Genomic DNA, 25,427 nt, shown 5'->3' with positions numbered 1-25,427 from the left:
TAAGACACAGCAACTGTTAAAACCTGATAATCACCCTCATTATCATTCCTGAACTGTTATGAATGGTCATATGCAAGACAAAAACTTTATTTTTTAAATCTACACTGATTTTCAATGAGAAAATAAAATCATGTCTTGCCAATGCTATAGCCTCCTGTTTATGCTGCCAACCGCTTCATTGGAAATAGAGTCCGGGATTTGTGTCTTAAAAAACCCAAATATTTCAAATTAAATGTAACATTTTGCTATCTATGATTAGTAGTAATAATCACCTGTTAGCTTTTTCTGTTTGAAAACACAGCAAAGTCATTTATAAGCTAAGTCAACGAACATATCTAAGTCAATATATATCATATATAAATATCTGTTTTTTGTGTTTATTTTGTTTTTTGAATCAAGGTCACAGGATGGCCAGCATGTTGGTGAAACCCATAGTTTAGGATGGGTTTGTACATTATGGGGTGGCTGACATTGCTCATCTCTGTCAATATTCTATATCAGTGAAGTACAGTTTGTTGTTGTAGCTTATTTTTGCTTTATCCAGTAGTGCGTGATACTGTCTGACACACACTTGAGGCACAAAGATGTGCTCTTGAAAAAAACAGTATATTATTTAACAAGACTTTTATAACAAGTCAATTCATGACAGTTCAAGTTTGTTTGTCCTTTACTCACAATTACTGTATGAATGAACTTTATGAAAACAATAAATGAGAGACAACCCCAACCTCAGACCCTCAGAGAGAACAAGGAAAGGCCACCATGAAATCTGGCCTCACAGAGAGGGATCCTTCTGCCAGGACAGGATGACATATAATGAGTTGAGAATAGAAAAACAAAGGAAAAAGATATTAGAAAATGCAGCATTAAAATATACAAAATGATAGAGTGAGAGCTGCTGGATTAACATCTGGATCTGGTGTGGGAATTTCAATGTCAATTTAGTTCCCATGTGTCATTAATATCATCATAGGAATGACACACAGTCCACAGTCATGCCACCTCTGTCACCACGGAAAACTTGACTGGAAGTGAGGAGGGAGGAAGTGTCACAGACCACGCTGATAATGTTCAGCCACAGCCGGCCGAAATGAAAAGAGATGACCAACACAGTCATAAAGACAGTAGATGAACTGTCGTCACTAATGTAGATAAATATGGAAAAGCTGAAGCCAGTGTGGAAGTGTCCAAAGATGCAGTGCCACTGATGGCGACGAGCTGTGACTGACGGTTCTCCAGCTGGAGTAATTCACTATATGTAACTTCTAATTGCTTCAAATGTTTGTGTGTAGTACACTGACTGTGTGTGTGTGTGTGTGTGTGTGTGTGTGTGTGTGTGTGTCTAGTTTGAGGAACAGCCTGTGGAATGTGCGGGGGATGCAGATCAGATTTCAGGGTGACCTTGAGTGTGCCCCATAGCTGACACAGCAAGTCTGTTTGTTTGTGTGTGTGTGTGTGTGTGTGTGTGTGTGTGTGTGTGTGTGTGTGTGTAAGACAGAGATAACAAGAAAATTAAATGTGTGCAATTATGTGCTAACGTGTGAGAAACAAAATGGACTAGTGTGGTGTATTAATATTAATAATAATAATAATAATAAGTCTTTTATGTTATATACCCAAATCTATTAAGTTCTGCTTTGGGTCTATGTACTTGCAGGGCCATGTTCTGAGTATTAGAAACAAATAAAACTTTTATTTTTGTCTTTATCAGTGTGGTGTTAAGGAAGAAAAGCTCTCTGTTAGTAAAACTTGTTTTAAGCGTAACAAAGTTGGCCTCTTCCTTAAGACTCCTGCTGGCTTTACATCCTATAGCCTCTTTAATAGTCTGTTGAACACACAGTGACTCTGTAGTAAACCAGCTCTTATGGCATGACCCCCCCCCCCAATATTTACCTCTGAGATGTAATGGAGTAGATGTATAAAGTTGCATAAAATGGAAATACTCAAGTAATGTACAGTACTTAAGTACAGTACTTGAGTAAATGTACTTAATTACATTTCACCACATCATTTATAACATACATCCTCTGTTAAAGTCACATAAGTCACTTAAACTTAAGCTTAAGTGTTCTGAGCAAACATTACAATAGCTGTGATTGGAGTGAGGTGTGCAGGGTTAAAATGCATTTAAAACACAAGTTCATTGTCAAAGTGCAGACTGCACTACACCTGTGGGAAATTTTCAAGAATGCAATGCATGTGTGGACAACATTAAACGCTTATTATGTGTAGGAGGTTAACATAAACTTGTTGTACAGTATGTTGTGCAACCAGATATGTGCTGCTACTTTGTATACGGCATGTTAAACTGTGCATCACATGGTTTGAACAAATTTAAAGAAAAGAAAAACAATTGGGGGCATTTTTGCATTATTTGCTTTGTTTTGTTCTATCATTGCTGCATCCCGATTTACTTCAAAGTTTTAGAGTGACATCTCTTCAAGGCTGCAGATTTATACGCTGCATTTTCTTTTTACTCCAAGGCAGGGTTCTCCTTCCCTGACGTCAGCTTTACTGTTACATTTCTCTCTGCAGTGACCTGCCCCTGTCTTCTTTGCTCACTTACTTTGTTTAAAAGTTTAAATAACACAGAGCTGATATGAACAGAATGTATCTGAAAGCCTGACAAATTCATGAAACGTTCCTGTCTTGTGTTTTGTTTTGTTTTTTGCACACTTGCAAAGCAGATGTGATAGACAAACCAAGGCCACTGTAAGGGAGGACCAGAACACCTCCACAAACTTCCCCTCTGACAGAAACAGTAACACAGATTAGGTTGGAAGGACACAGAGTACCACTTAAAAAACAGCCAGTGTGTTTACACCACACTCAGCCTTTTCATCACGTAGTCCTCTGCAGGATTACTCATGTCCCTTTTTCAATGGCTGGTTGGCTTTCAGGCTGTTGCACTGCTTAGATCTTCTTACACCTATTATAATGAAACCCGTCCACAGTATAAGTAAGCTATTCTTGGATGTTACGGAAGGATGCATGTCATGTAGGGATATACACCTGTGATGTCTGGGATGTCTTGATGTCTCAGCTTTCATAGTTTATAGTTGCTTGTGAATGTTCTTTGTCATGCAAACTAACTCAGGATTTGCAATGCAAATGAATAACTTGATCATACTGTTCTTACAGTTTTGCAATATAAATATTATAATAAAGAGATCAGGAGAGAGAGAGAGAGAGAGAGAGAGAGAGAGAGAGAGAGACAGAGAGAGAGACAGAGAGAGACAGAGAGATCCAACTAGTGCTGTTCAGCTCTCTGACCACAGACGGCTTCAGGGACGAGCTGCTGTCTGAACTGGTTTTATTCTCGACTGAAGAACGTATGCACAATTACCTGATAGTAAGGCTAAAAAAGGTTGCACATTTAACACATTTAACCTATTTAACAGTAGACATTTCAATCAAATAATAAACACATTTTACTGTTGTAAAGTGAAAGATTGAGTAGTACAATATATGAGAAACTAATTCTAATACTTAAAGGATAATGTTGGTTATTTTCAGCCTGAATTCCTCTTACAGTTTTTCTTTCATAATCAACATTTAATGATGTAGTTGCATGTACATATATGTGTACAGTTCAGTGAAGTTCCACTTGATAATGTTGGCATTACTCCTGGCTGACGGTCATTTACACAACTAAATAACTAAAGATGGAATTCCCTTTTTGTTCAAAGCGCGGCCTTGGATTTATTCAATGTTCAGTGGCAGCTGCGAAAGTTAACACTTTCAAGGATGAGCAGGATCCAGAGCAATAATATTTATCCTACTCCTTGTTTATGGGAATACAACTGTACTGTAGTACTGCACTTAGATTGACTCAATTGTGTATGTTTTGGTACTGTATTTCACTGTAACTATTGCCTGCTGGAAATGTTATTCCTCCTCACAGAAGATAAACACTAAATCATCCCATATATCCAGTAACCCATATACTCGTAATTTTGCTTTTTTTTTTGTAGTTTTGACAACAAAATAATGATGTCTGTCAACTGCCTTGTGCCATTTGGAGATTAATTCTGAGATGGAAATAATGGCTATTGTGCAGGCAGAGTGGATAAAAGGTAGAATGTGTACAGGAGATGATTAGTGAGTTACAGGAGTTTTCTGTTTTTTCTGTTTGTATATTTGTTAGAATATATGTTTCAAGGAGTGATAAAATATACACAATCTAAAATCTTGACATTTGACTTTAAATTCTACTGTTGGTTTGGAGGATTTAATTTTAATGTAGTAAGTGGTTAACATGAAGATTACCATTAATGATATTATATAGCTCAGGCTCTGAAAGTTTTGTATCTGTGCTAAATTATGGTAGATAGATTCTGCAGTAATGTACTGCAGACTCACACACTTCAAAAGCACTATGCAAACGATGCACACTAAACACACAGGCACTTGTAGACACACACACACACACACACACACACACATACACACACACACACACACAGCACAAAGACTTCTTTCTGGTGAGTGGTGGTAGTGTTATTCTGGTTCCAGACTTCATGCAGGTACATTGAGTCCAGTCCAGAACAGCAGGGTTGCTTTCAGCAGCACATATTCACACTTTCTGTGGATTGCATTGCCATGGTAACAGTGCCAAGGCAGGCAGAACTCTGATGTTTATATATATATGTTTAATTCAGAAGACCCATTTGAAATGAGCAGAACTGGTGTTTGGATCCTTTGATTTATTCCATCTTAAATTTTTTGAGGTACATGTACTTAAGTTTTACTCCTCTGGCTTTGCTGGGGCCAGAGGAGTGTCCGGATGTTTTGGTCTGCCGTGGTGCTAAGTCCAGTTCCTCTCTCTCTCTCTCTCTTTCTCTGTGTGTGTGTGTGTGTGTGTGTGTGTGTGTACAGCCAACATGTTGGACACCATGCTATTGAAGAACGGATGGAAGGGGGGGTTGGAGCGAAGGGCGGAGGAGAGCAGCAGCACAGCCACAGTTTCGGCTCAGAACATGCTTTGGTGTCACTGCTACCACCACTGCCCCGAAGACTCTATCAACAATACTTGCATGTACGGTGAAGTGCACACAGAACTATGCTCACACATAGATGCACACACGCAGACTATAAAAAATAACTTTTTATATCAAGGCTATTAAAAGACAACACAAATAATTATCCAAAGTAATTACCCAAGAGACTTCTAATTACCTGATCAGACGTACACAAATGTTTACTTTAGTTACATTCTTTAATGAGATCCCTCAAGCCTCTTGAGACACAGCTTATTAACACTTTCATTAGCCAACCCACTTGCATTAAAGTGATAAATACTCGTGTTGGCATGTGCTGTATGTTACAGAAATGTAGGTGCATATAATGAATATATGCATATTATATTATTATATTAATATTTGAGAGGCATTGTTAGATGGATATGATGCCATGCAACTAATGACTTGTTTTTATTATCACTTAATCTATAAATAATTTTTTTGTTCTCCCCAATGGTTTGTATATAAAATGTCAAACAAATTCAAAATGCTTACCACAGTTTCTAAGACCCCAAGGTGACATCTTCAAATTGCCTGTTTTGCCTAACCAACAGTCTAAACCCCCAAAATACTCAATTTGCAGTGATATAAAACAGAGGAAAGCAGAAATTCTTCACACTTGTAATTTGGAGTCAGTAAATGTTCAAGATGTTGCTTGATAAATGACTAAAATGATTAATCTATTAAAAAATTGTCAAGGGATTTTTTTATCGATCGACTAATCAGTTCATCGATTAATCATTACAACCATATCTGGAAGCAAGTTACATCTTGATTCATTAAAGGGGAACTCAACCGATTTCACACATCAAAGTCTGTTTACAGGTCTTAAGGAGGAGTACTGCATATGTGAATAAAGTTGTATGAAGCTCTTTTTTGCTCCAGAGGGTGCTGTGCGGAATATGATAAACTACCTCAAGTGTTGTCTCTTTAGTCAGTGTCGGTTGGGGCTTATGACTACAAGTTTGAAAATGAAACAAATCCGGGGGGTGCGGAGTTAGACAGAAGTGAGCTCATCAGATCAATCTGGCAAAATGTTGGAGTTTCAATTCTTCAGAAAAGGATTCAATAAGCACTTTCAACACTGAATTCAGATTCAATAAAATACTGTCGAACCCCACCCCTAACACCTATGATGATGAAGACGATGAAAAGACTCCCAGGCGACGTTTACTGATATGATGATGTATGTGCATTTTGGTAGGACTGACGGTTACTGCTTCACCATGGTGGAGGAGGAGGAGGGGGGTCTGGCGGTACTCACTGCAGGTTGTTTGGGTCTTGCCGGCTCCGAGTTTCAGTGCAGAGTAAGTCAGCTGTATGTGTGTGATTTTATGTGTGTGTATTTTTGCCAGGATGGATACTTGCACTTGCCTGTGTAGGTGTGTCCTTCTATATGAGCTGTTGTTAAGTCTTAATGAGCTTTCCTGGACTCACTGCAGCTCTTTATGAGACCAATTTAAATTTGACTTGTCCAACCCCACTATCTTTACACACAGTGGAAAAAACCTTTGGTATATTGTAAAATATTCTCATTAAGAATAACTGTGGCTGTAAATATTTGCTACTCTTGTGTCTTCATTAGTGTTATGTTGAAATGCATGTGGCTTATGTGTGTGTGTGTGTGTGTGTGTGTGTGACAGGACACGTGGAATGCACGTTCGAGGAGAGCTCTCGAGTGTTGCACAGATCAGGACTATTGCAACAGAGACTTGCATCCTACTCTTCCTCCACTCATGACATCAGGTAAGACACACACACACACTTGTTCACACAGGTTTTCACACACTGAAATTCTGCCCCTCTTTAAAGCGCGAGTGGCTTTTAGAACGGGCTCATTCAGGCCGCGCTGGGTGGTGATGGGTAGTGACAGTATAAACTGTTAGAAACCACAGTGTGGTGGTGGTGCTGGTGCTTGTGCGGGGGGGGCAGGTGAAACAGAGCCTCCAGCCTTGGCTTGTTCTCTCACCCTCTAATGAAAAGGACAGCCTCTCCCCAGGGCCTGCTTGAGTTTCCTGCCTCGGGACGGATGTGAGATATCTGTCCATCTGTTACTCCGCAACGCGCACACACACACACATTCTTTCTCTCTCTCGCTCCCCATCGTCGCACAAACTCACCATCACGCTTTCACACAGCCTCACACACTTTGTTTTGACCTTCAAGCAAACAGTGGCAAACTGATTTGTCAAGTCAGTTGGAGAGAAATAATGGATAATTCCATTTTTTGGTTCTAGTTTTGGCCATCATTTCTATCAGCTATGATAACACTGTACTCACCATAGTAATCACTGATTTCAGATCTCAGATCTGAGATCTGAGATCTGGCGCAAAAGAAGCTGTCCGGTGATCAGACGGGTTGTAAACAAGACCACAATTTAACCAAAACATTGAAACAACTTTATTTAGGGGTAAAACCGAAAGTGAGTGCACCTGAAATGTTGATAATAATTCCTCATTGCACAGGAAACCTGTGAACAACTAAGTTGTATCAGTGTTGACCCAGGCAGTCAGTCTGTAAACTGTGAAGGATGTTTACAGATGTTTACCTTTATTTTCCCTTCCAAAAGCCAGAGCTATCTTTTACCTCTATGAACTTGCAGGGAGTTCATAGGACACTTTGCTGTTCATGCAGTTTTTCTTTGTCCACTAGTCCGTCTTACTGTGTGTGTGGTTCTGTGCACACCATGAAATATCCCCCTGTGTTTGTGTGTGTCTGATTGGCAGGAGCATGGCAGAAAGGCTAGAGATGCTTTAGACCTCTGGGGTTTCTGTAGCGATGCCAGTGTGACAGCTGATCTGTGGGATTCAGGAAGGGGATGTGATCGATCACACGCTGTGAGATGGGGGTGCAGGGAAGGCTTACAGGGTGGAAGGGGAGAAGAAGCTCGTCCCTGCCAATGAAAATTACAAAGATAACAATGAAGAAATGGCTGGCACCACCTATTCATCAGCTCTGATTTTACAGACTATCCATCTTTTTCCAACTTAGGACATGATTATTCACATTTAGGGGTGGTAGAATAATAAAATAAAAAAATAATATGAATACATCTTCCCTTTTTTTTTTAAGATTATGTTGACAGCAGTATCCAGTACATGGCTCTCTTCATTTCAATCACAGTCTGCAGTATCATCCTTTGTCTCATCCTCGTCTTCTGCTACTTCAGGTAAGAAACTTGAAGACGTCTCATGCATATATCAACAAATTCACACTACCTGATGTGCAGTTAGTAAACATTGCATCACCCTTCTGTGGCAGATATAAACGCCAGGAGTCACGGCCGCGCTACAGTATCGATCTGGAGCAGGAGGAGACCTACATCCCCCCTGGGGAGTCCCTGAAGGACCTGATAGAGCATTCCCGCAGCATCGGGTCTGGCTCTGGGTCAGGACTCCCTCTACTGGTAAGAAAAAATCAGTGCACATCTGCCTTAACATTGTGAGGTTGTAATGATGATGTTCCAATCATCTATACTTCTATTAAGATTTTTTTTACAAGTGGTTTTAAAGGGAAATGGCATGATAAATCACACTTTTTTTTTTACAATAACCTGTTGCTAGGTGCAGCGCACCATCGCCAAGCAGATTCAGATGGTTAAGCAGATTGGAAAAGGGCGATATGGAGAGGTCTGGATGGGCAAGTGGAGAGGAGAGAGAGTGGCTGTAAAAGTCTTCTTCACCACAGAGGAAGAGAGCTGGTTCAGAGAGACTGAAATATATCAGACCTTCCTGATGAGACATGACAATATACTGGGTAAGGTAAATGGAGTGTGAAAAACTAAAATAAAAATAAGGACTGATTTAAGTGCTGGTGTGTGTGTTTGTCTGAAAATTGACCCAAATCATTTGTATTTGTGTTATTTTCTATGTGCATGCACGTTTCTCATTCCTGTCATCCCTTCTTTCCAACCCCCAGGATTCATAGCAGCAGATATTAAAGGAACCGGCTCGTGGACTCAGCTCTACCTAATTACAGACTACCATGAGAACGGATCGTTATATGACTACCTCAAGTCCAACACCTTGGACGTCAAGGCTCTGCTGAAACTGGCCTACTCCTCCATATCAGGCCTCTGCCACCTGCACACTGAGATCTATGGCACACAGGGCAAACCAGCCATCGCACACAGAGACCTGAAGAGTAAAAACATCTTGGTAAAAAAGAACGGATCCTGCTGTATAGCAGACCTTGGACTAGCTGTCAAGTTTAACAGGTACAACATACATTTTGGACTTTTGAACACTAATTTTTAATGCAGTGTAGGAGTATCTCAGACATTTCCTGAAATATCTGTAATCCATTTCTTTTTCTCCTTCCTGCCTCAGTGACACCAATGAGGTGGATATCCCTCCCAACCTACGAGTTGGTACGAAGCGCTACATGCCGCCTGAAGTGTTGGATGAGACCCTGAACAGGAGCTACTTCCAGTCTTTTATAATGGCTGACATGTATAGTTTTGGCCTCATCGTTTGGGAGATGGCCCGACGTTGCATCTCTGGAGGTTAGGAAAAAACTTTTTTTTTATTTGAACATGATCTATACATGTGTAGATGTTTTCTTGATGATACTACTGATTTTCACATATATCTGTTTTCCTGAAGGCATTGTGGAGGAGTATCAGCTGCCCTATCATGACCTTGTGCCCACTGATCCTTCCTATGAGGACATGAGAGAAGTCGTCTGCATTAAGAAACAAAGACCTTCATTTGCTAATCGTTGGAGCAGTGATGAGGTATTCTAAATTATTTTCAATACCACTTTCCAACATTGTATATTTTTAATAACTTTAATGGTTAGTAAATTATTTATTATGTTTTCATAGAGCACTAATAAGCCATTAAAAATAACCCCTAGGGTTGCCAGGTTGGGAAAAAATCTATTTGGTTGGTATATATTCTCCTCCACGTTTATAACTGCAGAGGATGTGGCTTATTAGAAAGTGAGTGAGTCATGGGTTTCTCACACAATAAAATGCCATAAGGTCTGCAGTTATAAATGGTAATAAGTTGTTAATAAATTAATTTAAGTGGTCGAGATTCTGATTAATTAAAGAGCTAGATAAAAAAGACAAGTTATGCTGGAAGATTCACATCTGCCAAAGGGATTTATCAACTTTATTTATTAACTTGCAAACCCCTTATATGAGGTTTCGTTGTATTCTTATGTATATGTACATGTGTATCTTCAGTGCCTGCGGCAGATGGGAAAACTGATGTCGGAGTGCTGGGCTCACAACCCGGCCTCTCGCCTCACAGCCCTGAGGGTGAAGAAGACCCTGGCGAAGATGTTAGAGTCCCAAGACATCAAACTGTGACAGAGAGTCAGGAGAGATGCTCTCATCACCAAAGACTTGTCACTGCCACTGGCACAGTGCCACTTACACTGGCCAATAAAAGAAAGGGAAAAAAAGAGACTGTGAATGACAGGACAAAGGAAACTGACAGGGAGGATGAGTGATAGAGATAATGGTCAACAGGGAGCCAGCAAAGAGGCGAAAGATTTATTATGTCAGGGGAGAACTGCTCTTCCATTGTCTGAGCCACCTCTGCCTCAGGCCAAGTGTTGTGCTTTCTGTGAAAGCTGAGTGGTTGTCGGGTCCAGACTGTCCATGTGGGCAGGCGGACAGGGACCCTTGCAGGAGAGGAGGACTAAAATCCTTCTGATCAGTTCTAAACAGAGGAAGCTCCTGCTCTGCCCTTCTAAAGCCATATAGCGGCATTCTATGTGCAGTCTTTTGTACTGTCACAGATGCCTTCATGTTTGTGTTTTTTTGACTGTCACTGTCAACTCCATCCATAGTGACTGTCATCCATCCAAAGAAATGTCTAATTCATGCTCAGTGACCTCATTGTCAATGACATTATTATTATTGTTATTATTATTATTATTATTACAGAACAAAGCAGAGTAAGACTAAATTAATGAAAAACATGTGTCCAGCAGAAACAGATAACAGATTTTTCTATATACTATTTCTATGTATATTTTATTTCAATATTAAAATAAGTGCTTTGACAGAAAATACTTGTGATTGATGAATTTGTGAATTTTGATTGTCTTTTGATTTGTCCTTCAGGCCTTCGGAGCTGAGACTGAGGCATTTCTCTCTCTCATTGTCTCTTCTTTCCACTCACAATGCATTTGTACATAGTTGAGCTGACATCTATTGATAATTATTTCCTTATTGGCTATTAAAATGTGTTTTTGATGATTTGTGTGTACAGAATATATCCCGTCCACTCTACCACTATGGCATGTGCCTTATTTAATCTGTACATATGTGATTAATGAGTGTGTGAGAGTGGATCTGGATAACATTCCCAAATAAAAACGACTATGTGTCTTGAAGGCTTGTCTATGTATGTCAAACACTGCTGTAAGATTTATGTTATTAATCTCACAGTTCATACAAATGAGATCCTCATGCTCCATTTTCAATGTTGCATATAAATATAATTTATTATTAGTCTTAAAAATTCTTTCTTACACTTTGTACAATAACTTGACAGATGAAATGCAAGCAGTTGCGAGGAACATCATGAGTGCCAGAAACAGACAGGCTACATTCTCACTATACACAATAATAATCATGAAGCTGAAGAACAACTAGGGAATGCAAAGGCTAGCCCACTGAGAATATAAAGATTGTTTCAGAAAGATGCAAAGTTTGCATAGACGGCTTTACGAAAACTGGGACAACTGCCATAAACAAAATCAAGAACCAACCAGAACACTTGAACAGTCACAAGTGCTGCTGCATCAAAGGAATGTTGCATTTACGACTATCACTAATTTTTATGCACAGAGTCAGTGTCATCATAACATTGATGGCTTCTGTCATTAATGTACAAACACAGAAGTCTGCATTCTCCTCCACAATCACATGTTGAATGTCATGCCAGTTCGGAACACAAGAAATGACATTTGATATTTAGATGATCACCTTCTATTTTAAATTTAACCTCATACCTGTATGTCAATTATTTGGTAAAAAGCAGTTGCATTGGTCCTACAAAAATATACTTATTTGATTCCCTTTTCTACAGTATCTATTCCTCCTCTCTGCCTGGTCTCTTTAATGTAGATGATATCATCTTGAACAACATACAAATCATCAGCATCAGTCATGAATTTTATTCAGTTTGGGAAAATGGTCTTTATCACCCTCTAGTTAGGGGAGAAAATACTGGTGTTATTAACCAAACGACCTGATAATAAACATGCAAAAAAAGAAAGCAAAGAAAAACCACAACCAATGCAACTTATCAAAAATATTTTAAAGATTAAAAAAAAATCATGTAAAACAAGCACACATAATTGAAAATCAATAATTATACATAACATGAATAACAAGTATTAATAGTAGTTACGACAGCAATGCTAAAACTGTAAAATGATTACATCATTGATTTCCTTTTGTACATGTAAAAGTGAGTGACAGGATGAGTCATTACTGCAAGTGTCCACCAGGAGGTGCTATGATACAGTCAAACATAATGAAAGAAGAAACAAAAATGTGAGGACACTGCTAAGTATTCCATAACAGGCCGCATCAAATACAAAAAAAAAAGATATGTATAAATAGGCATATTATTAAATACTATGTTATCACAGAACACATACTCATCCATGGAGTTGCTATGGAGACTGATTTTGGAGAGTGAAAGATGCTTTCTCCGATCCGTGCCTTGCTCCTTTGATCCTTTGACCTCTGATAGTGTCTCACTACTCAGACTGTTGTCTATGGCAAGGGCATCATTCACATATCCATCCAAATAACCGAACAGCTGTTTCCAAGGAAACTAGAGCCAAAAATATCAAGTTGTTGTACCAGAGAGAGAGAGAGAGAGAGAGAGAGAGAGGAACAGCCAGAGATTCTTGTTTACCCTCCAAGTTTTTACACCCTTTGTTGCCAATGTTTAACTGGGTCATGGCTGAGTAGACCTAGCTGTTTCTATCGTCTTACTTCTGAGCGCGCACACACGCAGTATCTGTGAGTGTGTACGTGCATTTGTCATTGTGATGTCGAATTACTCTCCTCCTTTTGGGCTTCCCCCACTCTTATTTTCTTTTCACATCTTCTTCCTCCCTGGAATGTCACATTCCCTGGTGGGCAGATGTCAGTGTTCAGTCACTGCAGGAACAAGGCTGTCATGGCGGCCCATCTCCTCCAGTACCTGGGCCAGGCGACTGAGGTTGCCATCTGGAAAATGCTGGGCCTCCCACAAGTCCAGGATCACTCCCGTAGGACTGGATTTGGTGGCAAAGTAGTTAAGATACCTGGATGAATGAATGTGACAAAACAGAGAGAGGGATGGGTTGGAAAAAGTAAGTAAATGATTAACAGAGATGAATGACTTTCTTTGACTTAGAAGACAGGACTTGGCCGGTGTGCTGACATGGTTTGAAAAATGATTTCAACATTTTTTAGCTCTATACAGGTGTCTCCTAACACAAACATTTCAGTCTCTTTTTCTATTTTTTCCATGTGGTCAATAACCCTTCTCCTCAATAAGGAGATAACCCAGACATGACAAGAAACTGTGTGAGCACAACACAGAAAAAAAATCTAATTTATACAAAGTTAAGATAAAATTGGGGATAATATGCAAATGAGCTGCTGATTATGACCCTTTACGTCCCTTTAAGTAAGTAAAAAAAAGCTTAACTTTCAGAGCATTTGTGCTGGAAAGAATATTTTAAAATCCTATTTTTCACACCAATGTTTGTTTGTTTTTTCTAATCCATTTGTCACCCACTTTTTGATATTCAAAAAATAAACATGGAAACTAATGAGCCCTATGTATACACTACTGTTCTGTATGTATCATCACTTTGGGCTGTGAATGAGAGGTTGGTTCAAGTCTCTCCCCCGTACTCTCCTTCCTTCACGCCACACTCTGTCAGTGGCCTCGTGAATCTGCAGCTGCAGCCTGTGATAAGGCCGCCCCGCTGAGCTGGGACCTTATAAATGGACACACACTGTACCTCCATCACACACACACACACAAGTCTATCAAAGACACATGGGTGACGTTTTTTAAAAGAGCAGCGTCATTCTATCTTTGTCTCTCTCTCTGTCTGTCTTGGTTCAGTCCGGCTCAATTGATCTCTATTCAACAGATGCTTATCAAAATGAGTCATTCCCACAGAACAATCAAAATCTACATTTTTATTCCCCATGTGATCTTGTTGCCTACTTCTAATGAAAAAAAAAAAAGGATTTGGCAGCTTAAATTGCACATCAACATTTTTTTTGAAGAACAGGGAGTTTGTGTATTTTTGTTAATTTCTAAAACAAGTCACTGTTATTCCTTTATTTAATTTCTTTAATTTCCCCTTGAATATTAGCAAAGCCTGATGACAGCCTGTTCCTGTGGCCAGACTATGACTAGTGAGGCCCTAAATCTGAGTCACTGTCTCACTCCTTTTCTCTGTCAGACATTCCCTGTTCCTCCACCCACCTGTCAAGGTTAAGTTTGTGGGCCAACATCCTCCAGTCATTTCCCCTGGTCTGCGGTGCATCCAGACTGCCACACAACTTCTGTCGGATGGAGACGGGGATGCGGAAGGCGTTGGGCCCCACCAGCGTGGTGATATTGCTGGCGGGGTCCAGCAGAGACGTGTCAATACTCTGGGAATCCTGCAGAAAGAGAGAGGCAGACTGTAGCAGTGGCATTTTTTCAGCATGCTGCTTGTACATAATTTAACACCATCTCACAGAATGAAACATAATGTAGCTCAAATGGATTTGTAGCACATACAATTTCTGTTTCTAGGTTGTGTAAAAAGTGAAAATTATTCATTTTATTGCCATCCATTTATTGATGCAAGCAGAGTGATTTTCAAATATATTACATCTGGAGGATTAAGTACTGGAGGTCTGGCTACAGAAACCAGAGCAAGACCCAGAGACAAATGAGAAAGGGCCGGGCGGGGACACAGCTCTGCACTGCTTGTACTGTAATTCATCTCATTACTGAGCACAAAGCCTGTGTGCTCCTCCATCCCTCAAGCTCTATTCTCCTGGCCAGATGGCCTTTGTGAAGCAAGTACAGCACGACTAGAGGGTGATTAGTCCCCCTCTGCTCCACTCTGCTCTGTATTGGGCTGTCATAGGAAGGACTATATGAAGGCTGCAGGGTCGAGACTCCCTGTCTTCCACCCTGTCAGTCTTTGTGAACATTGCAAAAAGAGGGAAGAGGGCATGGGAGATTTGGGGTAAATTCAGCGTCAGCGTTTAAGCGTCTCTCGCAACAGAGAGATAAGGAGCGTAAAGGGGTGGAGAAAATGCATTATCTCTGAATGTAAAACACAGGTGACAAGAGGGTTCAAAAGTCGCACTGATCTTTAAAGATCTAGACAAGGTGAATGATTCTTTTAAGCTGTTATAAATTAAATGGAAGTGCTTAGGCTACATACAGACAAGAATAGACCCTACCTCTGACAGTGTAGTGTCCAGCTGAAAAATCTGTCCTTCTCCCTCCACCTGGCGCACACATATCTTACAGGCCAGGTCCACAGTGCTGGCAGAGAATCGCTCCAGGGTAAAGCAACAGTGGAGGTTCCTCTGCGAACCGCTCCACACTTGCTGAAAGGAAAGCTCCTGCAGAGAGGTGAAGAGGGTAGAAGATTTACTCAGCTGTCGCAGAGCATGTGAAAATGTTTAAGTCCTATTTCTGAAAGGGTGTGTGACCAGTTTACCTGGTACTTGGCTAATAGTTTGCTCTTCCACAACGCGTGGGGGACATCGTGGATGGAAAGTCTCAGGTTGTGGGTGCTGTCTTTAAAGCTCAGAGTCTTTGGTTCATCCAATAACTTTCCACCCATTTGCTTCTCCATCTGTAGGACTTCCTGAATACACATACACACACTTATGTAGTATATGAAACCATCCATACTGACCTCAAAACAAATTTGTCTACTTTTGTGCTGCTGTAAATTGTTGTTGTATCCTGTTTGCTACAGCAGTTTCTTGCAAACACTCTAATGTTAATTTTACTAATGAAATATGTTTTTATAGTATATTCATCACATTATCTCAGGGTTTTATGAACATGAATCTGGACCTGCCATCTGAAACCAACTTCAATGTCCTTGCAGCAGGATCACTATCACAGTCTCATTACCCATTCCCAAACTTAATAACCGTGTTTAATATCCCTGCTCAGTTTGATAATCCTTCCTTATCTTTCCTCCATGTAGGTAGAGGGAGGTATTAAACAGAAGGAAACCACAGTAGAGTAGGGGGATAAATGTAGCTTATTTTGTGTTGGGGCAGCAGCTACATCTTTCTAGGTGCAGCAATGCTATTCAAATGCCAGTGCTTGTCATCCCTTATTGTGACACACCAACACAAAGATTTCTCATTCTGCCTCCCACATCTCATCTGCTGGCTTTGCCTACACACACACACGCATTAACAATTCAGTCAAAATGGCACACTCACAAACATCATTAGTGCTTACAAACACATTTAATTTCTGCTACATAACCTTTTGCAAACACAGAGAGACAAAAGAATGGAGAATGGATACACACATGCAACCTGCAGTGTATTTACCTTGAGTGCGTCCTGTGTGTCATCCAGGCAGTAGACTCTGATGTGATACTCCATGGCAGGGCAGGTGACAGGCCCGAAAATGGCTAGTTTGAGGCGCTTGGTGGTTGAAGCGCTGAGAGGTTGGCCCACGAGGCAGTAGGTACCCAGTGTCTCTGTCAGGATGTGGCAGGCCTCGTCATCCATTTGGATATAACACGGCGTGGTGAAATTTTCCTCTCCTACCACCACCACATCCTACAGTGTGGACAGGAAGAAAGAAAAAGTGACCCAAGTGTGGAAGATAATAGGCTAACAAAAAGACAAAACAGAAATAGTCAAGGATTTCATTATTTTGTTACATGTGGTAGCATTTGCAGTTGGAAAAATACCATTATGAAGAGGAAAAAGCTGAGAACATGATTAATAGCATGTCACTCTGGTTCTGTCCCACCTAAGTTTCCTTAAACGTTTTCAATTGTTGGCAAGTGAGGCCAAAGTATAGCTATTAATAGTCTGTTCATGTTCTTCTGCATCTAATTTAATGTTTTTTCATTCCTACAAATGGAACTATTCAATCTAAAGCACTGCAAATACATGTTCTATGTATTCACCATTCAATGGAGATAATAAGGTACAGCAAGTTGAGCTCAATTTGTAGATTTACTTGGTGAGAAAGTAATTTAAATGATCCCCTTCTACATTTTTGTACCTAATACCAAGTATACCAATATGCGTAGCCATTACATCAGAAGCATAAAAATAGTCACAGTTTGTAATTTACAATGTAAAATTACAATTTATGTTTTGAAACTGAGCAGAATGTAAGTTTATTCAGTTTTTGTTTTGGGTGACAAAACGTATCTGCTGAGTTTGTGTTGTAAAAGCAGTGTACTTAAGCTTGATTTGTCACATTTTTAATTATTAAATTGTTCAGGGGAACTGGCCTGTGGCATGATGTTCAATAATAATGTGGATACAATCATTATTAACAACCACAACACTCACTTGAAACTTTCACTTGTATGACATACATTTTTGTTGTCAAATTGGAAATTGATTGCTAAGTTGGAAACAGAAACATGAAGAACTGGCTTGTTTAGTTTCATGCTCAAATTATTTATTTATTTATTTACTTACTTACAGAACATTTCAGTTCTGTTTAATTGAAACTGAACTGAATTTAAATGTCATTTTAAGGGGGAAAGTACCATCAAGGGTCGTGGTCTTTTCACATAAGCTGTGTCCTAGATATTGCAAGTGTGTATGACTAATATATGACACCCTGCCATTATGTATGTGAGGTAATGGAAGAGTGAGTAGCCAGACCATTTGTAGTTGACCCCTGTAATAGCACTAATGCCTTGACATATTTCTGACTGTCTGGTGGATGCTTATGTGGCCTTCTCTCTCTCTCTCTATCTTTCAACCACTCTCTTGATCTCTCTTGATCTTGCATTCTCTCTCTCTCTCTCTCTCTCTCTCTCTCTCTGTCTTTCTCCCGCTAATCCAAACACTCCTATGAGCAGCACATTGGCATTAATTCAGCCTATTATAAGAGACAGAAGAGGAATTACAGTATTTTATTGTGAGCTAGGCCGTTTAACAGCAGTATTATGGCTGATCATTAGACTCTTTAACTGCTCCTGGGGGATGGCACTGGGGCTCCTTATTTGGGGATAATTAGAACACACAGTGGAAAAGTAGGCTTTTGCTTCATACATATGTGTGCAGGCACAAACAATCAAACATGCAAACGCACACATACTCACACAGCATAAATTATTTACACATTTTTGACATTATCAGCAGAGATTTTTTTAGAGGCATGGGAGGATAAATCTTTGTAGGAGTTACTGAAGCAGAAAGCCCCACATGTTCCTCATTAAATGACCTGCTGTCTTCATCATCATCACAACACCATGTTTCTTCAATGACACTGTGTGTACATTTGTGTGTATGTGTGCGTGTATGCTCCAATGGGGGAGGGGTGCGGTATTCTGGATGCCAATAGAACTGATATTCTCACTGGGTGGGCAATGGATAGATATTTTATATATAAATATATATATATATATATATATATATATATATATATATATATATATATATATATATATATATATATATATATTTTTTTTTTTTTTTTTCACACATGCAGCATGGAGGCTGGTCTCAGCGGGAAGAGAAGCGCATATAAAGGAAGCTACCATCACTTTGGATATTACCATCTGCATTTCTGAGAGGTCAGAGATGTAATCAATAGCAAGTGCGTAATATCTGTAATTACCATGTCATCGTATCCTCCAAAAGAATATATATATATTTATTATATATTTATACACCCCCCCTCCCCCATATCTGACTGAAGAACTGATCAATAGTTATTTCTTTCTTAAAAATACTCAGTTTACACTAAGCTATATTGGCTGCCCCCAAGTAATTAATCAATGTCACAAAGGCATGTGGGGCCAGTCTGCCAGTTTTTTTCCTGCTCCATAAGTCATATCATTCAGCAGTGGAGATTGTGAAAAGACTTCCTGAAAATGATGTTATTCAAGCCACTACTCAATAATGAGATGACAGAGGGCTGTATATTGGATATAGGCTGTTGCTAAGTATCTGGATTACATTGGATGTGACTGGCCTGTACAGTATGCCTGCATAGACTCCAACTAGTGCTTCAACATTTTCCCAAATATAGACTAAAATCCAAATTCTTAAGATAAAGAAACATTTCTGTGCTCTGTATTGCTTGTTCTGCTTTTCATTCTGCTTGCTGTGCAAGACCCTGCTGCTGCACAAATGCTTATGGTCCATTTTTATATTTTGAGTACCTTCCCGTTTAAAAATGTCTCAGCACACTCCTGCCTGTAAGAGTTCATTAAAAAGCACATGGAAGGAAAACTTATCCAGGCATGCTTTCTTGACAGGTAAGAAAAAGACGCTAATAACTGTCTACAGCAAGGTCTAGCGTATTATTATCTGAGGTGTACTATTGATAGACATTTGTGGGGAGAGAGATGACAACTGGACCATTTCTAACAAGTTTAAAGCAGTTTTTGTGATGAGTGTGGAAGCAAAGTTTCTCTACGTATGATCTGGACTGAATTAGTGTGTGTGTGTGTGTGTGTGTGTGTGTGTGTGTGTGTGTGTGTGTGTGTGTGTGTGTGTGGGAGTAAGTGTGACAGACAGAGAGAAAGTGGGGAAGATAAGGAGAGAGGGGAAAGGCAGAAAACATTCACACTTCTGCCCTCACATCATCATCAGCACTGTTAATGATGGAGCTTGCAGGCATAGGGCTTCTGAAAACACAGTGCACACACACAAACAAACAAAAATAGGCATTCAGAAAGGTACAAGAAAACAGTCTGCTATCAGAGGTTTACTATTTCAGCACCTGGTTGCAACAGGGATTCACTCTGAGTGCTGAGCAGCACAAACACAGCAGGGAAAGTTGATCCCCTTCACCTCCTCCATGCTTTCTGTCGTCCCATGCCATTTCATAATTTTGGTTTTCACTATACCTTTCCCCTTTGCTCTTTCCTGAGTCGAATTTTAACCAACCAAATGCAGTGTGAATTATTTAAATCTGTAAATATTATTTTAGGTGGCAATCATGTAATTTTGATACTTCACATAGCTGTCAAAAACACATTTTCAAACTTGACCATGGTGACAGAGAGAGTCTGCTGTTGCACAGTTTTCATCGTGCATCCCGCATCTCACCTCCCACTGGTTCTGCTGTGAATGGCTCTTGAGCTGGATCAGCCAATCCTGTTGGCCGTCACACACGGCACAGTGGTGCATGGTGATGATGACGGGCCGAGTCAACAAGGCCCCAGGGGGCCCACAGCTCACCACTGGGCCCAGCACTGTTTGGCCATCTTCCACCGAGGGCCTGGAGGTGCACAGAGAATAACACACATACACACACACACACACACACACACACACACACACACACACACACACACGCTATTTAGTGAAAATATGACAGTAGTCTCGGTTTATGGTGACATGGCGGCGCTGACAGGGTAAACACAGCTCCGGGGCATTGATGTGGCAGGCGGCACTGCGTACCTCATGTTGTCCTTCCTCTGAACCGTCACATACATCTCATACACTCTGCCCTGAGGAATGGCCCCTGCTGGAATAAGCAAACTCACCCCTGGGGAGCACAAAAACAGACAGACACACAAACAAACAGGCATATATATGAGTTGTGAGAGGTGTGTGTAGGTAGACCAGAGGAGTCTTTACAACTATTTGTGCTGTCAATGCCTGTCATGATTGTGTTTAATAGGTGTCTGTTGTTAAGTGTAAAGATCACATCAGACCAGCATAAAAACTAAAAACTAAAATATTTGTATTACATAAGTATATTTACATGGTGAATCTGAGCTACAAACCCACTACTAATGCAGTATAAATGGAAATTGAGGTTGTCCTGGAAACTGAAAAATCTGTTCTTGTTTAGTGCAGATGAGAGTTGGTACTCTATTACCAGGACGACACAATATTCTCCCCTCAGTTCTTCTTGTAGTTTACAACAACACACATTTACTGTAACCATAACAAAAGGAAGCACATGTTTTCATTCACGTTGTTATTCAGGCTTTCTTTACTTGCTCATGACATTCATTGTTTTCTCTTATCCTTCGTATGTCACATCATCTCATGTGTCTGTCATCATTCCACTCCTTAACCTTCCCCAAACATATATTTCTTTGTTGTTACAAATATACTTACACAGGAAGAGGTTTCAATGCCCCTCCAGGCTAAACCCCTTTACAATGGGCTACCTATATTCAGTTACCAAACAACTTAAACATGGTTATATCAGGGTGGATACATAAGACACTTCTATTCATTAAGCATAAAGCATGTGTCATTAAGGGAAAAACAACTTATTTATCAGGGAATTTCCCTCATAAGGTCCTTAGTGTTCTACCTTTTACATACAAAAGTAAAACGTTAACCATTTTACTTGTAGTGGATATTTCTTAAATGCATTACTGCCATTACCGCACCAGTAAAGAGCAGTTAAAGCCCCTGTGAAAAGTGATAATTATTTTTCTTGGAGAAGTATAGTAATAATCGCAATTCCTCAGCCCCACATATAAAAACTATGGCACTTTACTGCCTTCTCCTATGACATCAGGAAATGATGTGACATTTCATTTCTAAAATCAATGATCTCTCTACTCTTCATAACATTCTCATATTGCTGCAGCCAGCATGATTTACATTTTTCCATCTCAGATTGATTTGATATGATGTCCTGTCCGATGTGTTTTTTAGGACACTACCCCCCATATGCTCTCATGCACACAACACAGACACACACACACACACTCTTTTTCTCTCTGGAGGGGGTTTCTCAGATAGCTCATTGATTTCCCATGTCCTTGTACTGAACTTTTCAAAAGGTGACAGACAGCTTCTCTTGCTAGCTAGCAAGGCAATCACAACTCTGCTACGCGGCCGTCTCGCACAAGGCACACTGCCACTCTCCCTCACAGCAAAGCTTCAAAGACATGGGAAATGCATTTTAAGATGCAAAATACCAAACAGCCACACTGACAGTGCCACAAAATATTTCTTACCCAGACACACGAACAGATCAAATATCAAATGTGCTCTTTCCTCTCCCTCTGCCTATGTAACATGATGAGGTGGCTGAGCACAACCAGCAGCTGAGAACATTTTTACAGGAATCAAAATGAAAAAAGAAAAACTTAAGAAACTTGAGAACTCAGTGTATCCTTTAATGTCTCTGCTAGTTTGTCTATGCCTGTCAACATGCATCTGTGGCATGTTACAAACAGCCCACATGTGTTTGAAGTGAGGACAGCATGGCTGTCTGAAACAGTACACCTATACGTCAGTTCTTCTAGTGCACACACCTTAGATATTCATCAACCCTTGTCATACTGTGTGCAGTCAATGCACTGATAGGTTACATATGGTTTAGCATATTATTTCAAAGCAACATGTGTGTGTGTGTAAAGGTTATCCTAGTAAAGATGGTAAGGTAGAGCTCAGATCTCCCACATCTAGAACACAATTTATACTGTATTTCATTCATTCATTTGTATTATGGTTGGGGGAGCATTTTCAAAGATTTACAACACTCTCTTAAAATTAGAAACAAACAAACCAATACTCATTATTATTAGTTTTGGCACCTTTCACCATGTGTATTGATAAATGGGATGCCGTTAATAATTGGAGCTGCTATTATACCTGTTTGTTTGAGATTTGATACCTAAAAAGGGTTTTTCACTTGATCTATCACTCTAATATGCCCATATCTCCATTATTTATGGACTGATGTCAATAAGTGACTTTCTTAACTGTATCACAGATTAGCCATAACTTGTCTTGATCTTAGGAGTGTGATACTTTTTCCATGTCAAAAATATGACACTAAAGGCGCACAAATCACTTTATGCATGTTCTGTGGTAAAATGGATATTCACTTTAAAGGTCATGAAATGGTATCATTACTTCCTTTAAATGACATGTATTTCCTGTTGAAACAGATCAGTGAGAGGTCAATCTTAATGCGACAGTTACACATTTTGGGAAATACGATTATTTGCAGAGAGTTGATTGATACCACTCTCATGTCTATCTGCTTAAAATGAAGCTACAGCGAAGCTGTCTAGCTTAGCTTAGCATAAAGACTGAAAACAGGGCGAAACAGACTGGCTCTGTCTGACAGTAACAAAATCTGCCTGCCAGCACCTCTAAAGCTCAGTAATTAACATGTTATATCTCGTTTATTTAATCTGTATAAAAACCAAAGTGTAAAAATTACAAGTTGCAGTTTTATGGGGGGCTACTGTATGTGCTGGATGATTTCTTGGCCGGGTGCAGTGACTTCCTGGAGTCTTGTCGTCACCTTGAGGTTGCCAGACAACCAGCAGAGACACCAGGAAACTACTGTGCCCGGCGCAAAAATAGTCTGTGCCCATTTCAAGGGATCTTTTAGGCTTATATTTTAGGCTGAGAACATCATCAGCCTATTATGAATGAATAAAGAGTGGCCCCTGGGAGTACATGGGAAGAGCTGATGGATGATCTGAGCTATACAGTGGAAAGGAGTTTATCTTTTCAGTATGCACACAAGTGCACACACACACACACACACACACACACACACACACACACACACACAAACGGAGAGCTGATGTTTTAAGATGAACTATAACAGATCTCTTTCTCATGAATCAGAACTAATTTATTCCTTTGTTACACTATGTTTATATCTGCATATTTTTAAATATGCAACAGATTTTGTTAAAAATATCAACATGCACTGAATCACAGCTCAAAACACACAAATGTGAAAACACTTACTCTCATTGTTTGGTACAGTACCTGAGTTGGGCACAATGAGATGCCCCCCCTGGGAGCTGAAGGAGCCCAGCGCGGTGCAGGATGGGTCCCTGGTGCGGAGCAACGTCTGGGTCTGTGTGCGACGGCCCATCGTGCAGTCACTGTTGTCCATGAGGCAGTGTGGTAGCTTAGGTGACAGTTTAGAGGAAAATTCCCCTCCCAGGTCATCCTGTGGAGTCACTAAGCCTGAGGAGTTGTACACCTTAATCTTCAGGTTGGGAAGAGGGTCCAGCAGAGGGGAATTGGTCATCGGGATTTTGTCAGCCACATCATGGAGGGCGTAGACGGGGCCCCGGTACATGGCAGCTGCTGATGTCAGGTCAGGGGGTGCTGTTAAAAGATCAGCTGGAAAAGAAAAGAAAGTGACATCAGTCAAGCAGAGTAAATGACTTAAGAGAAGTATTGTGGTCATCACATACTCTTTCCAACTGTGAATGTGGAGAATTGGTAACTTGAAACCAAAATAACCATGAGGAAATGAAGTGTTGGCAGCAATCAGCAAGACTGCCGCCTGGCTTTACTCATTTGTTTTTCACTCATTAGGGAAGTCCACTTCACCACCAAGAAACATTACTCAGTCAGAGAAGTTCAAGGCGCAGCTATGATTCATGAGTAACAGATGGCATCACTAACACTCAGTTTACCCGGTAGGTACAAGGATGAATGTTCAATAGCTTGGCTGAGTGGGTGGAGCGATGGCAGTGGGAGCTCTCTGTCATCCAGCTCTTCCACTGCCTCCACCCCCCTCTATTTTCCAACAACACAAAGTTTAGAAATGATACAGATGTCAACATAAGTCACAAAAGTTGTTCAAATAAAATAAGATAGATGGCTGGATTTATTTAGTAGTTGTGCAGTAGTTGTAGTAGTAGCAGTAGTAGTGCTTGTGTTATTATTAATAATACTTTGTAAACATCAACCATGTAGGGACTGTATAGGTGTGGTAATAAGTTGCATTACTGTTATGCATTCAGAGATGGGAGAAGACGTACTTTTACCATTAATGACCATAACCACCTTCTTCTTATGCATGTCTTGACTGGAGCCTCCACAAGAGCAGTCCAAAGCAAAACTGAAGTCACATGGGTTTTTTTTAAGTAAGCCAATCTGTTGAGCTACACACTAGTTAAAATGCAAAAGGCTTAAAATGAATAAACTAATGTGATTTTGCTGACATTATCAGTCAGTACAGACATACAGACTGGTTTTGATTTGCTTATCTATCACCATCAGATCCTGTCTTCTGTCATCTGGTTCAGACATCTACTGATTTGGATAGCCAGACACTAACATCAATATAAATTTTAAATATGTTTGTAAAGAGTGCCTGTTGCTTACAAATGTTTTTTTTTTTACATCGGTTTGGATTAACAGATATCTTTGATGTGAGTGAGTCTCACATTGCCCACAAAGCTGGGCATTTGCTACACAAGCAATTATTTGTGGCATCTATCCT

General features: G+C 40.0%; 2 protein-coding genes across 8 annotated transcripts in view; one reads left to right on the top strand and one right to left on the bottom strand.

The window, feature by feature from the left end:
- Positions 1–11,373, top strand: part of bmpr1bb (bone morphogenetic protein receptor, type IBb) — a 54,996-nt gene extending 43,623 nt beyond the window's left edge. For 2 of the 3 annotated variants that reach the window (XM_044173839.1, XM_044173840.1), the window contains 10 exons: positions 4,879–5,038; positions 6,226–6,328; positions 6,665–6,767; positions 8,095–8,191; positions 8,284–8,428; positions 8,586–8,778; positions 8,941–9,238; positions 9,351–9,526; positions 9,627–9,757; positions 10,214–11,373. In XM_044173839.1, the coding sequence (XP_044029774.1) occupies positions 4,879–5,038; positions 6,226–6,328; positions 6,665–6,767; positions 8,095–8,191; positions 8,284–8,428; positions 8,586–8,778; positions 8,941–9,238; positions 9,351–9,526; positions 9,627–9,757; positions 10,214–10,339 (1,532 nt within the window). In that variant the 3' untranslated portion in view covers positions 10,340–11,373. The remainder of the gene's footprint in view (positions 1–4,878; positions 5,039–6,225; positions 6,329–6,664; positions 6,768–8,094; positions 8,192–8,283; positions 8,429–8,585; positions 8,779–8,940; positions 9,239–9,350; positions 9,527–9,626; positions 9,758–10,213) is intronic. The other variant, XM_044173841.1, reaches the window with a different exon arrangement.
- An 83-nt stretch (positions 11,374–11,456) lies between these two features.
- The window catches only part of unc5cb (unc-5 netrin receptor Cb), a 112,203-nt gene continuing 98,232 nt past the window's right edge, over positions 11,457–25,427 (bottom strand). For all 5 annotated transcript variants that reach the window (XM_044173833.1, XM_044173834.1, XM_044173837.1 and 2 more), the window contains 8 exons: positions 23,954–24,316; positions 20,648–20,735; positions 20,294–20,465; positions 16,589–16,822; positions 15,730–15,879; positions 15,467–15,631; positions 14,490–14,668; positions 11,457–13,305 (listed from right to left, as the gene is read on the bottom strand). In XM_044173833.1, coding sequence (XP_044029768.1) covers positions 13,146–13,305; positions 14,490–14,668; positions 15,467–15,631; positions 15,730–15,879; positions 16,589–16,822; positions 20,294–20,465; positions 20,648–20,735; positions 23,954–24,316 — 1,511 coding nt within the window. In that variant the 3' untranslated portion in view covers positions 11,457–13,145. The remainder of the gene's footprint in view (positions 13,306–14,489; positions 14,669–15,466; positions 15,632–15,729; positions 15,880–16,588; positions 16,823–20,293; positions 20,466–20,647; positions 20,736–23,953; positions 24,317–25,427) is intronic.

The sequence above is a fragment of the Siniperca chuatsi genome, linkage group LG18 (assembly GCF_020085105.1).
Source record: "Siniperca chuatsi isolate FFG_IHB_CAS linkage group LG18, ASM2008510v1, whole genome shotgun sequence".
NCBI classification, from domain to species: domain Eukaryota; kingdom Metazoa; phylum Chordata; class Actinopteri; order Centrarchiformes; family Sinipercidae; genus Siniperca; species Siniperca chuatsi.
Note: the sequence above shows the minus strand (reverse complement) of the source record. Positions and strands in the feature narration are given on the sequence as shown.